Source organism: Sinocyclocheilus grahami, unplaced genomic scaffold (assembly GCF_001515645.1).
Source record: "Sinocyclocheilus grahami isolate Dianchi unplaced genomic scaffold, SAMN03320097.WGS_v1.1 scaffold1335.1, whole genome shotgun sequence".
In the NCBI taxonomy this organism is placed as follows: domain Eukaryota; kingdom Metazoa; phylum Chordata; class Actinopteri; order Cypriniformes; family Cyprinidae; genus Sinocyclocheilus; species Sinocyclocheilus grahami.
The window spans coordinates 130,177-143,227 of NW_015506514.1; the positions used below are offsets into that span (position 1 = coordinate 130,177).

The 13,051-nt window shown below is 39.6% G+C and overlaps 1 protein-coding gene across 1 annotated transcript in view; it reads left to right on the forward strand.

Moving 5' to 3' along the window:
* The first annotated feature begins 8,413 nt into the window (after positions 1 to 8,413).
* LOC107569335 (uncharacterized) overlaps positions 8,414 to 13,051 on the forward strand; it is a 23,853-nt gene continuing 19,215 nt past the window's right edge. The window contains exons 1-2 of the mRNA XM_016255410.1: positions 8,414 to 8,671; positions 10,712 to 11,161. Of these exons, the coding sequence (XP_016110896.1) occupies positions 10,713 to 11,161 (449 nt within the window). The 5' untranslated portion in view covers positions 8,414 to 8,671; position 10,712. The remainder of the gene's footprint in view (positions 8,672 to 10,711; positions 11,162 to 13,051) is intronic.

Below are 13,051 nucleotides of genomic sequence, written 5' to 3' on the forward strand. Positions count from 1 at the left end.
AGGCAGTGGTGGATTAAGATTCTGGTGCCCCTGGGCAACGACACCTAGAGTTTTCCCAAAAAAATTATTCGATTAAAAAAATTAATGAATTAAATGTGCTTCATGTGATAATTTAGATTTTTTTTTTTTTGTGCAAAATTGTTATATTAATAAACTGATCTGATAACAAGGCTACACAAATCCTTACAAAATCAGGTTACCACTTTTTACAGTGTACTCTGAAATTATTATATAATTTATATAATATGATATAAATTATTTATAACTTGTGAACCCACCTCTTACAGGTGTAATCTGTTCTAAGATGTGATATTAATCTGAACTGTATGCAGCAAATTGAAACATTTTATAACTAGTGAAGCCAACTGTTACAGGTATAATAATAATCCAATCTGTTAATCACTTCAGACTCTATGGAAAAAGAGAAAGAGTGGATAATCTTTTTAAAGTCATTGTTGTCCTCAGCTCATTTTTCATTCATTTATATTTAATTTACAAAAACATTTTCTAATGTTTTACAAAAAGGGTGGTCTTGTTTGCAATTACATATACAGTGCTTAACAAATTTATTAGACCACCACCCAATAGGTTTGTGCCACAGCTGCCCTAAACTAAGTAGGTGATTACCAAAATGACCATTGTTATGTTTCTGTAATGGTTAATCCACCAGTATGTGTAAGACCTTTAGTCACAGTAGTGTTTCTAATGCTAAAGTATAATTATTGTTGGGATTTAATAATTCTAAGATAGATTGCACAGTATTTTAATTTAAAAGCAAGTCTTTGGGAACAACTAGAAACTATTTGGAAGTCAGTAACAACAGAGACTGAAAAGTGCATTATGCCAGCAAGAATGCAAGCTTTTATCAAGGCCAAAGGAGGCCATGCAAAATAAAAATAAAATAGCCTATTTATATATTTTTGGTTTATTCGTTTTTGGTTATTATGTGTGAATAAAGACTATTTAGTTGTTTCAGTTTATTATTTGCCTAATGATAACACAATTTTTAGTTTTAAACAAGTTTTTGACGGGCGGCCTAATACATTTGTTAATAGCTACATATAGTTTTGTGAGGATTTGAACTGAAAATAAAACTTACAAACACTCGTTTACACTTTGCCTCTTTCTTGATTGCCAATGGCTGCAAAGTACAACGTGAAAGCGGAAAGCCCATAGCGGATTCACACATCCATGAGCGAGGCATTTCAGTTGAAGAGACGGGAGTTACGCGACAGCATGCTCCTAGAATCTGTTTGAGTCGTATATGGCCGTCGAAACGAAAGCGCACGGGTTCACGCAGTAGGATAGCCTGTGTGTGAATCTGGCGATAGATCGAGCATCCTCCGTTTCACGCATGAGAAAAAAAAGAAGAAAAAAACCTTTTAACAAAACTTTCAGAGAACTTAGTACGTTCTGATGAAAGGGTAGCCTGTATAGGCCACGGCTAGATAGACGTTTGAGAATACATCGCTTGTTTTACCGCAGAACATTTATTTGCATGGTGCCCCCGGGCACTTGCCCAATTGCCCATATGGTTAATCCGCCTATGAGGGCAGGGGGTACTCCAGGACAGGTTTGATAGGTAGTGCAACAGTCGGTTTCCAAAATTAAAAAACTAAATTTAGTTTCTTCATAGGGAAATTGATCTTTAGTTAACTTATAGGTGCAGTATGTATTAATGGGTACTGCAATCCAAATTCAAAATATTGGAGAAAGTGGTTTCTCCCGCCCTCTCCTCCATAGACTTTATGCTGACGTGGGGTTGCCAGATTGACAACAGGAAAGCACAATGACTGCAGTACCCTGTGTTTTCTGCTAACTGGCTACCCGGGGTGCTGAAATCCTATTGGGTAAATTGGCGAAATATGAATACAGTACAAAACAAAAACAGACATTCTGACACAGAACGCACATTTGAAAGTAGAATAACTGGCTGTTTTTAGAGAAACAAGTATGTGAACTTGGTATGTTTCTTTAGTACTTGGTATTGTAGCATCTGCTTAAAATCATGGATGATCATTGGGGCTTTATGTCTTAGAGACCCCTTTTAGCCTTTTGACATTTGCATATAAATGACAGACATGGACCCACATTCTACATTTATATGGCTGCTAAATTGCCAATGGTTTCCCCCACTATCAAGGAGATGCTAAACAGTTTCACCACTCTCGTCTCTTCATCTGACTTCAAACACATTCCAAAGAGGCGTAAATGACCCCCAGGTGCCAGGCACCAACGGCCTGGCTGACCAGCAAACTACCCCCATGCTCACAATACACATAACACACACACATAAAGACATTTTCTTTATTTAGACTATAATCAGTCATATACAAATGTTTCTGGTATATGAATGTGTTGTCTGTATGTTTCCCTATTATATTAGCCTAGTTACCACTCGTTATTTGTATTAGTTAATCTCTAAACGCTCATATTCAGGTGTATGAATGTATCTCTGGTTTAATATCTTCTAGATGTTTCTTTCATGGTATCAAAATTATTTGCTCTTTATTCCTCAAACAATGATGTACAGTATGGGATTATGAAATGCCTCATACTATTTGTACCATATTTTGGGTAAAACTGCACCAGTCCTCCACACCAGCCATAAACATGCAAATGGGTCATAAAGGGAGACAAAGAAAACTTCTCCCGCTCAAAAATTCACGCCTGGTATTGGCTATTCCACCCAAAAGGTGGGTGTGGATAGGAACTATCAAAAGTCATTAACATTAACTCAAGACTAATCTTTACTCAAAAACCTTTCTTCTTGAGACGGACACTCTCCAAGACTCCTCAAAACTCTCCTCTTGAGTTTGATTTTCAAGCAGTTTTTATCTTCAAGTAACTTTGTTGAGTCGCTGTGGACTTTCCTATCTTCAGAAGAACCAGAGGAAAACCTCCAGCTCACTCCTAAAGAACTCATCAAGAACCTCCGTTGTCTACCGCATCAGGACGCTTGTTCAGCAATCGAAGCCAATGCAAGTAACTGTTACAACTATTTAGATGTGTGTTTAAGTTTGAGCCCCTTTTAAGGTGATTTTTGATTCTTTAATGATTCTCATTAGGTTGTGGTTAATTGATGTTAAATGCTGCCATTCTTTTGTTCTTCTCTCTCTTTCCATACTTTCCTTCATTCTGGTTATATGTGTTTTGCTTAGTTTAGTTGTACATTAGCTATAGTTTCATTTATTAAATCCCTTATATTTACAAATGATTGTCTGTGTGCTGCTCACAATTCGGAGTCACTGAATGTTGATCTTTGCTACATGCCAAGTTACTGCTAGTACTGCATAAAGTAGGAAAACTATTCTTCCTTGGCCAGGAATCTTTCCTAGAATTGATAAATGATTTTATTGTCTGCTCGGTGGACAGACAGATCAAATAATTGCAATATTGATTCTGCTAAAGTTTATTCTAAGATCTAATCTAAATATTCATTATTAATTATAACCAGTTATAATTAATCATAAATATTTATCTTTTGAGCTTTTGTATGTTGCTTCAGTACAGTCAATCAAAATCACATACCTTTATAAACCTACTGTGACAGACCTACTGTGAAACTGTGAAATGTTAATCGATGGTATGTGCTATTGTTGATGCAATCTGTTCGAAGTATTTCAACTTTTATTAATTCTTTTTTAAATAATTTTTAACAGTTGAATTTGTGGTGACATCATTACCCATGATGCTGTACAGAAAATTCCACCAATCAGAGAATTGCGGCAGTGACCAAATCAGAGATGAGGTGAGTCCTATCACACACTTGTGCATTATTCTATCATTTTTCATAAAATAGTGCAAGTTGTCACGTTACGCTATTGAGGAAGCATGCAGGAGGCACGAGTAAACAAGAAATGTATTTAATCAAGGAAACTCAGGAGATAATCCACAATAGGAGCTGGGCAAACACACGTAGAAACACGTAAACCTGACAGAAACAGACTGCACAGACTGGGACTTAAATACAGGGGATGATTGGGGAAACACAGGTGCATGGGATGACTAATCAAACTAAAACGAGGAGAGGAACATGATCAAATAAGGAAAAACAGCAGTTTTTATCTTCAAGTAACTTTGTTGAGTCGCTGTGGACTTTCCTATCTTCAGAAGAACCAGAGGAAAACCTCCAGCTCACTCCTAAAGAACTCATCAAGAACCTCCGTTGTCTACCGCATCAGGACGCTTGTTCAGCAATCGAAGCCAATGCAAGTAACTGTTACAACTATTTAGATGTGTGTTTAAGTTTGAGCCCCTTTTAAGGTGATTTTTGATTCTTTAATGATTCTCATTAGGTTGTGGTTAATTGATGTTAAATGCTGCCATTCTTTTGTTCTTCTCTCTCTTTCCATACTTTCCTTCATTCTGGTCATATGTGTTTTGCTTAGTTTAGTTGTACATTAGCTATAGTTTCATTTATTAAATCCCTTATATTTACAAATGATTGTCTGTGTGCTGCTCACAATTCACGAGTCACTGAATGTTGATCTTTGCTACATGCCAAGTTACTGCTAGTACTGCATAAAGTAGGAAAACTATTCTTCCTTGGCCAGGAATCTTTCCTAGAATTGATAAATGATTTTATTGTCTGCTCGGTGGACAGACAGATCAAATAATTGCAATATTGATTCTGCTAAAGTTTATTCTAAGATCTAATCTAAATATTCATTATTAATTATAACCAGTTATAATTAATCATAAATATTTATCTTTTGAGCTTTTGTATGTTGCTTCAGTACAGTCAATCAAAATCACATACCTTTATAAACCTACTGTGACAGACCTACTGTGAATGCCAAGGATGTTAATCGATGGTATGTGCTATTGTTGATGCAATCTGTTCGAAGTATTTCAACTTTTATTAATTCTTTTTTAAATAATTTTTAACAGTTGAATTTGTGGTGACATCATTACCCATGATGCTGTACAGAAAATTCCACCAATCAGAGAATTGCGGCAGTGACCAAATCAGAGATGAGGTGAGTCCTATCACACACTTGTGCATTATTCTATCATTTTTCATAAAATAGTGCAAGTTGTCACGTTACGCTATTGAGGAAGCATGCAGGAGGCACGAGTAAACAAGAAATGTATTTAATCAAGGAAACTCAGGAGATAATCCACAATAGGAGCTGGGCAAACACACGTAGAAACACGTAAACCTGACAGAAACAGACTGCACAGACTGGGACTTAAATACAGGGGATGATTGGGGAAACACAGGTGCATGGGATGACTAATCAAACTAAAACGAGGAGAGGAACATGATCAAATAAGGAAAAACAGGAACAGAAATGGGCAAAAAACGACACAGAACAGTCCAGAATCCTGACATTATGTCCCCCCTTGGAAGGCGCGTCCTTGCGCCATCAAAACTACATGGGGAGGGGCGGGTGGGAACTTGGGAGGAGGTTCCGGAGGAGGACGGACACCCGGGAGGGGGCTGGCAGACAGAGACCAGGGAGGTGACGAAGGAGGGAGGAGACAGGAGGGGCTTGGAGCAGGAGGAGCCCAGCTGGACCCAGGCCACAGCCATAATGTCGACCCACGGTGGAGCCGACGGAGGGAGGAGCCATGGAGGAGGAATGGCTGCTGACTCCAGGGCGCTGACCAACGGCGGAGCAGGTGGCGGAGGAGCCCGAGGCGGACAGCCAACGAGCCAGGGGGATGCCGAGGATCCGGGGGGCCAGGGTGGAGCCGAGGGCATCGGCGACCAAGGCGGAGATCCGCAGCGGAGCCGGAGCGACTGAGGACCAAGGTGGAGCTGGCGGGAGGAAGGAGCCCAATAGAGCCGGTGGGACGGAGCAACGAGGTGCAGCCGGAGGAGCAGAGTCCTGAGGCGATGGCGGGTCAACCGGTGGAGCTGGTGGATCGATGGGTGAAGGTGGAGGTGAGGGAGCTAGGAGCTGAGGTGGAGCCCCTGGGTCTACGGGCCAAGGCGGAGTCTGGAAGGATGGCAGACTCGCACAGTATTGATGGTGGGCTGAGGGCGAGCAGAGGGGCTGCCAGACGAAAGCAGTGGAGGAGGCTGGAGTTTATTTGTGAGCCTCTGAGCATTCAGGGCTAAACTGTGGATCGGGAGCCCCCTCTAGGCTGAACACGGGAACAGGATGGCGCTCTGGAGGAGCAGGCACCGGAGGGCGCTCTGGACTGGATTCGGGGACTGGAGCCCTCTCCTCCTTGGTGTGGCACATTCGCCGCGCCATACTCAGCTCACCCTCAGCCGTGGTGCAGGGCAGAGCTCCTCTCCGCGCTCACACCGTCCGCGGCCTTCTTCGTCGTGGCGGGCATTGTCGCCGGCTCTCGCACCTGGTCTGACGGGTTCAGCTCTATGCCTATCCCGGAGGGTGATCCTCTGCTCAGTCGCTCGGCTTTGCGCTGGCTTGCTGATCGCGGCGGGAAATTATGTTGATTTTCCTAAAATGTGTTTTTTTAAACTCACCATTTTAGTGATTAGCGTTCCCTTTGGTTGGGCTCTTGGAACTTAATATAAGTTACTAAAATTTTCTTCCTGTTAGTACAGCAGTGTTTCATGAAGTCAGAGCTTTTTTTCAAGAAAAAAAGACAGCAAATAAAATTGGCAAATAAAATCAACAGTAAAACAAAGCAATTGCATAATTTATTCATGCCGCAATGCACTCTGGGAGTCAGTGAGTAGCTATACTAAGTAATGAGTAAACCTAAAATAAAGGATCTACAGTTTTTCTAGTTACTAGAACTCTCGTGTAAGTAAACTATACTAAATAAGCATTTGTCAGTACAACATACTATATATTTCACTTTACTTTGTTTTTTCAAGGCAATCGTTTTGCATGCTTTTTTCAAGTAAGCCCAACTAATTCGAATTTGCAGTGCAGGTAACCGTGAGGTGCATCTTTATCTGCGGGAGAAATGATAGGCCGTCTGTAATGCGTCTGTAATGCGAACGCTTTGGCCATTCAAGGTAGAAACTTTTGTGAAGTCTTTTGTATTTTGTAATTTTAATAATATATCAATGTCATAATAAAATATACACACATTTAAGAAAAGTCGGGGTATATATGGGTTTTATTTGAACAAAGTTATCACATTTCAAAATGTAAAAACGGTCAAAATGACTGGCTTGGTAGTTCTAGTGTTAAAGAGAGCTTGTTCTTGACCGGTGGATATCTGTCAAAGATGTTTCAGCTGTTTGTGTCACTGAATGACCTTGCTGTTCCTGCCATTAGCAGTTTGCAAGACATATTTGCATAATTTATCATATCATCATTTAGCCTCTCTCCCCTCGCTTCAGGACATTTACAACACCCGTCTCACTCGCAAAGCCCTCTGCATTGCAGGTGATCCCACCCACCCGACACACAGCTTCTTCAGTCTGCTGCCATCAGGGAGGAGACTGCGGAGTCTCCAGGCCAGGACCAGCAGACTGAAGGACAGCTTCATCCATCAGGCTGTCAGAAAGCTGAACTCCCTCCCGACCTTGCCCCCCCCCCCCTCTTTTGCCCCACGCACCACTGAACTCTGACCCTCCGACGTACTCTCCCACTCCCCCCTCCCAAATACACACACACAGTCACTTTAATCAATCAGTCTGAATGATTGATTTTTTTGCACTACAATCATTATATCTGCACTGTTGTTTACTTCACTGGTTTGCACTCTATCTGCCATGTGCCTTGTGCTGCTTTATATATATTTTTATATTTTACCTTATTTGTATACTTGTATAGTTGTATTTTATATTTAAATCTGTATTTAGGTTCTACTGTTAGTGTTATCTGTATGCACCAAGGGTCTGAGAGTAAAGCAATTTCAATTCTCTGTGTGTATGTGCTGTACATGTGGAAGAATTGACAATAAAGCAGACTTGGCTAAAACTTACCACAGGTTGCAAAAAAAGTTAAATATTTGAACAATTGTGAGACAAAAACTTCAGTAACATGACCTTGCATGGGGTCCTTCAACTGGAATTTATTGATTTAAATTTAGGACACATCACTGATCTGTTATAGATATCCATATCCTGATCTTAAATCATGAATTTCCACGGACAACTTTAAACAAAATTTGCCCATGACATGTAGACATCAGTTTTCGCCTCAAAATGATTAATGTCAAATGCTCTCTCTCTCTCTCTCTCTAACATCATTAACTTACAGTAGTGAAAAACGCTTTCCCACAGGTAGAGTGCATGTTCTTCTTGTGTGTCTGGATAATGGACTCATGAACAATATAAATATAATCACGGAATTACTTGCACTCGCCCTGATGTGCCGCAGTCAAAAGGCTGTGTTCGCATATCAAACACAGATTTGTCCAGAAACAAGGATTCATTCTGGATAATAATTAATTAGGAGTTGGTTATTGTGGTCATACGGGACAAACTAGGGTTCGAATGGCTTTCATATCACGGATGATGCCGTAAATACAGGAGGCATATATCACTACTTTGCGGGGTTGATATACAGGTTGCAGTAAAAAAAAAATAATAAAAAAAAAAAAATAAAAAAAAAATACAGGTTACAGTCCTGAAACAGAGATTGCATCATTGGGATTTTAACTATGGTCTTAATGTGATACTTATCAAAAAAACACGAAAAGTAAAGCGCCGAAGGGGTGTGACGTCACTAACGACGCAAGCGGCGCACGCACGTCCATCGTGTTCAGCTCCCGAGCAGTTGTGTGTCAGGTGAGCCTTTAACCACTTACCGTGTTAACGCACTGCCTCACTGCAGATTTGACCATCTACGTTTGTCTCATGTTCTGGAGACATCATTTCCATCATTAATACTCTCATTAATGGCAGCGATCGAGTCGGTCGTTAGGTGCGGGGTGTGAGGGCGGGAAACGCGGGAGTTGAGGCCGCTGACTTCCACTTAAAGCTGCAATCCGTAACATTTTTTTTTGTTAAAAATAATCCGAAATCAACATTTGAGCAAGTACATAACCAGCCAGTGTTCGAAACTATCGCCTTACTTTAGCCCGATTCACAACGGGTAGGTTTTCGCGGGAAATTCGAGCATGCCGCTGCGTCATTACGTCACGTCTGTAAACATGAAGTTGTCCGGCTGCTAGGCTATCGCATGCGAGGATCCTGCAGGTGGAGGATCGTTTATAGCCTTTTCTCACAGCAGCTGGAATAATTAAATTTATCGTTTTAATGGCAGCTTGTAATCCAGAAAGTATTATTTGTTTATGAAAAACATGTGAATGAAATTAAATTATATTCTAGTTTTAAATGTGCTTCTGATTACAGATAGCCTGAGATTACAAAGATTTGTGTTTTAAAGAAAACCAGTTCAAAGGGAGCATAATTTGCTTTTTTGGTGAAAAGGATTTCTTAATATGAAATTCGAAGAGTATAGATAATGAGGAGTTACGTCACGATCTTTTATTCTAGTTTTAAATGTGCTTCTGATTACAGATAGCCTGAGATTACAAAGATTTGTGTTTTAAAGAAAACCAGTTCAAAGGGAGCATAATTTGCTTTTTTGGTGAAAAGGATTTCTTAATATGAAATTCGAAGAGTATAGATAATGAGGAGTTACGTCACGATCTTTTCACTCCGCATTGCATTTCGGGAAGGCGCCGCCATATTAGCAGGATACGCTATCCGTTCCCATGGTTACTTCTCATTCTCTATAAGGATAAGTGCCATTCTTTAGTGACAATTTGATTAGACTGCAGAAATTGAAATCTTCTCGCTTATACACCATACTCACGCAATGCTGATGTTGTTAACATTAACAATTTGAGAATAAATTATAACAATAATAATAATTTGCACGGTTTGATGTGATTTTAGAATTAATTTAATTAATTAGATTAAATCACCATTGGTAGTGCGATTTATGGTAATGCTTTTTTCCTCAGTTGGTCAGAACAAACGTGGCAGACTTGTTACTTACTCGTTCAGATGACAATATCCGGTCAAATTGCTTATTTGGGTCATATATTCCAAGACGTAGGCTAGAATCTGTGATTGTGAAGTACAGTAAATATCCACACCGGTGCGGTGACTGACTGCCACACATACTCTTCAGAACATTAGATTCATCTGCGCTGGAGGCAATTTCAATTTCTTTTTTTTTAAATTGAAATTAAAATTTGTTTGATTTGAATTGAAAATAAATGTCAATTTCTTTCCATTTCTGTGCCGCCGCACAACCCACACAAGCTAGATAGTTCCGCACACTGCTGCAATTGCAGGTTTTCAAACAGAGATAGATTGCAAAGAGGCAAATCTTGCGGACTGCAGCTTTAACAAGCCATAGTTATAAGAAGTGTTTTGGCTAAAAATACTATTATAAATTTCTCGTTTGATTTTAAGAAAATTGGTATATTGTTTACTATTATTAATTGTTACTTCTGTAAAATATAGCAAATCAGGAAAGAATGTCTTTTTGTTTAATGTTTTGTTGTGGTTTTTGGAGAATGGATGGATTTTTTTTTAGAGTGGCTAAAAATCCCATGTTCCCATAGTTTTTCTGTAGTAATTACGGCATTTAAATTTTAGCTGATGTCATACGCTGAAAGTTATATTCACGTCTGTCGCATTACATCTACTTTACAGAGTTAGGTATCCACTTAAAATTAACATGCACTCCACAGCTCCTTTTACTTTGCCACTAATGTTCCATATTTTGAGTTAAACAGGATAAGACACAAATGCAGACAGATCTGTTTTTATAGCAAATTGGACTGAAGTATGGTTTGAAATGTCTTTCAGGATGAGCACATCGATGGCCTGTAAGAGTCAACATGCAGCAGATGTCTATGAGCCTGTGGGCCAAAGCTCAGAGCTCAGCCTGGTGGAGATGACGGAGGTAGAGTACTTGCAGCACATTATTCAGAGCCACATTGATGCTCAGGTGACCGAGACGGACAGCTCGGGCCTTTCACAGCTTGAAGAAAGCTTGTATGACGAGCCAGAGAGGCGTCTGGCCTGCTCGCCTCAGAGCCCCTTAGTGTGCAGGCCGGAGGGGACATCAGCGGGGCCGGTGGACCTGCAGGACATCAAGATGCTGTTGCTGAGTGAGTCGAACACCACGCCTGCCAGCAGCGCCGAGGTGCCAGGCTCAGTGCTGAGCAGAGTCCGGTGTGTCGTCGAAGAGAGGGCCGATGAACGGCCCCTGGAGGGGAGACCCAGCCCAGCTGCGCGTGTCTGCCTGGAAAAGAGGTAAAAATGCATGATGTTTGGGGAAAATAATCTATTTAATTCATTTTGGAATAAGGCTGTAACATAACAAAATGTAGAAAAAGTGAAACGCTGTAAAACTTTCCAGATGCACTGTAATTGAACTTGACCAATCAAAATTCAGCAGTTAATAACATTGAATCTGAATAGCCTACCATTTAAAAAATAAATAAAATGCATACCAGATACAAGGTGTCACTATAATTAGCAACTTTACATGTTAACTAATAATTCAGCAACCATATGTGAGTTTTTCTGAATCCTTGCTTTAAGCCCAAACAAGAGTAATTAATAAACTTTATCTTCCATTCTAACTTGTTAAAAACCCTTCTTTTTCTGAACTCCTCCTGGGCCATTTGTCAGACAACTTGCACATGCCAGCTCTATGGAAAAAGAAGGAAAGACTAAGAACAATATAGTATATAACATGTTCAATATATAGGTTTTTCTAGTAATAACACAATAATCTGTTCATTGTCATTCTTTAAATACATTATTGAAGTATCAGCAAACTCCAGTTTCGGACGATCAGATTCAGATTTTGGATGACGATTTGTGTATTTATACATAAACCAGTTTCAATACACACTGTATGTGTATATATTGTTTATAGTTTTAAAACAAACCAGCATAATCAGCATTATTGAATGCATATATTTCGATTGCACATAAAGCGGCTTGTTAATATTTATACAACAGTTCGTTCTGGTTCTCAAATCTGATTTGGTTGAGAACCGTGAGATATTGTACTGGTATCGCTACAGGAACGCACTTTCACAATTTTGTATCACTCCGCTTGTTCTAGCCAGGTCTGTTTTTTTTTAAAATTATTCACTGAGCTAATCGTAGAGTACGTTAGTTAATATAAGAAGATCTCTCTCATTTGGATGCACGTCTTGCCGCATTGTTGCTCTCTTATATAACCTCATTATTTCTCACTAATAACCTAACTGAAGCAGCACATGCCCTTAATACGAATTCTAAAAGTGATGTATGTTTAATTGTCAACTTGAGCTTTACATCCATGGCGGAAGGAAGTAGTTCCGCACAAAAGAGGGTTTTATTAGGCACTCCGTTGTTTCTTGTTTAATTACACACATGTTCCGTTGAACTGATGTATAAACGCAATATCACTCTCGTACTCAGATCAGCGGCTGTGATTGCCTCGTGCCTCTGGCCTAATCACAACCACTGATATAGAGCCGGTATCGCTCGAGTACTCCAGTGATATTGCTCATATATATCAACCCTCTATGGACACCTTGGCAATTGAATCGCCATTTGGCTAGTAAATGTTTTAGTTTACTCTACAGACTGCTATATATAGATATATAATAAATGTTTGTAAAATGGCACAGTTATTTAAATATCTGAAAGTACACTCTTAACATCAGTCAGTCAAGCATTATAATATGATAATCAATATTATTTAATGATAGAACTTTAGCAATTAGAATTAAAACTTGATAACCATGTATGAATGCATATTAGTCATTTTAACTGAACTTCGGACTGGTGGTGCTGCTTTTTGGTCATTCAGGGTTTCTGTAAAAAAAAAAAAGATTGGGGAAAAAACTAACAAAAGTATTGATAAGATAATGATACGAATTCTACTAATAAGAACAATATAAAATGCTCTAAGGATTAACGAGCTGCTGGATACATGAATATTAATCATGTTGTGTGCGTTCGCTCAAACTGATTCGCTGAAATCAAAACTGGGACGATAATAGGTGAGCGCCAGCCAATGAGATTGCCGTTTTGCGCATTAGTTCCGCCCACTACCGGAGAAAGCGGTAGTTCTTAAAAGCTGAAGAATTCCAAAGGAACTCCGTTATTTTGACAGTAAAGAATATCGTTTACATGTAGCGC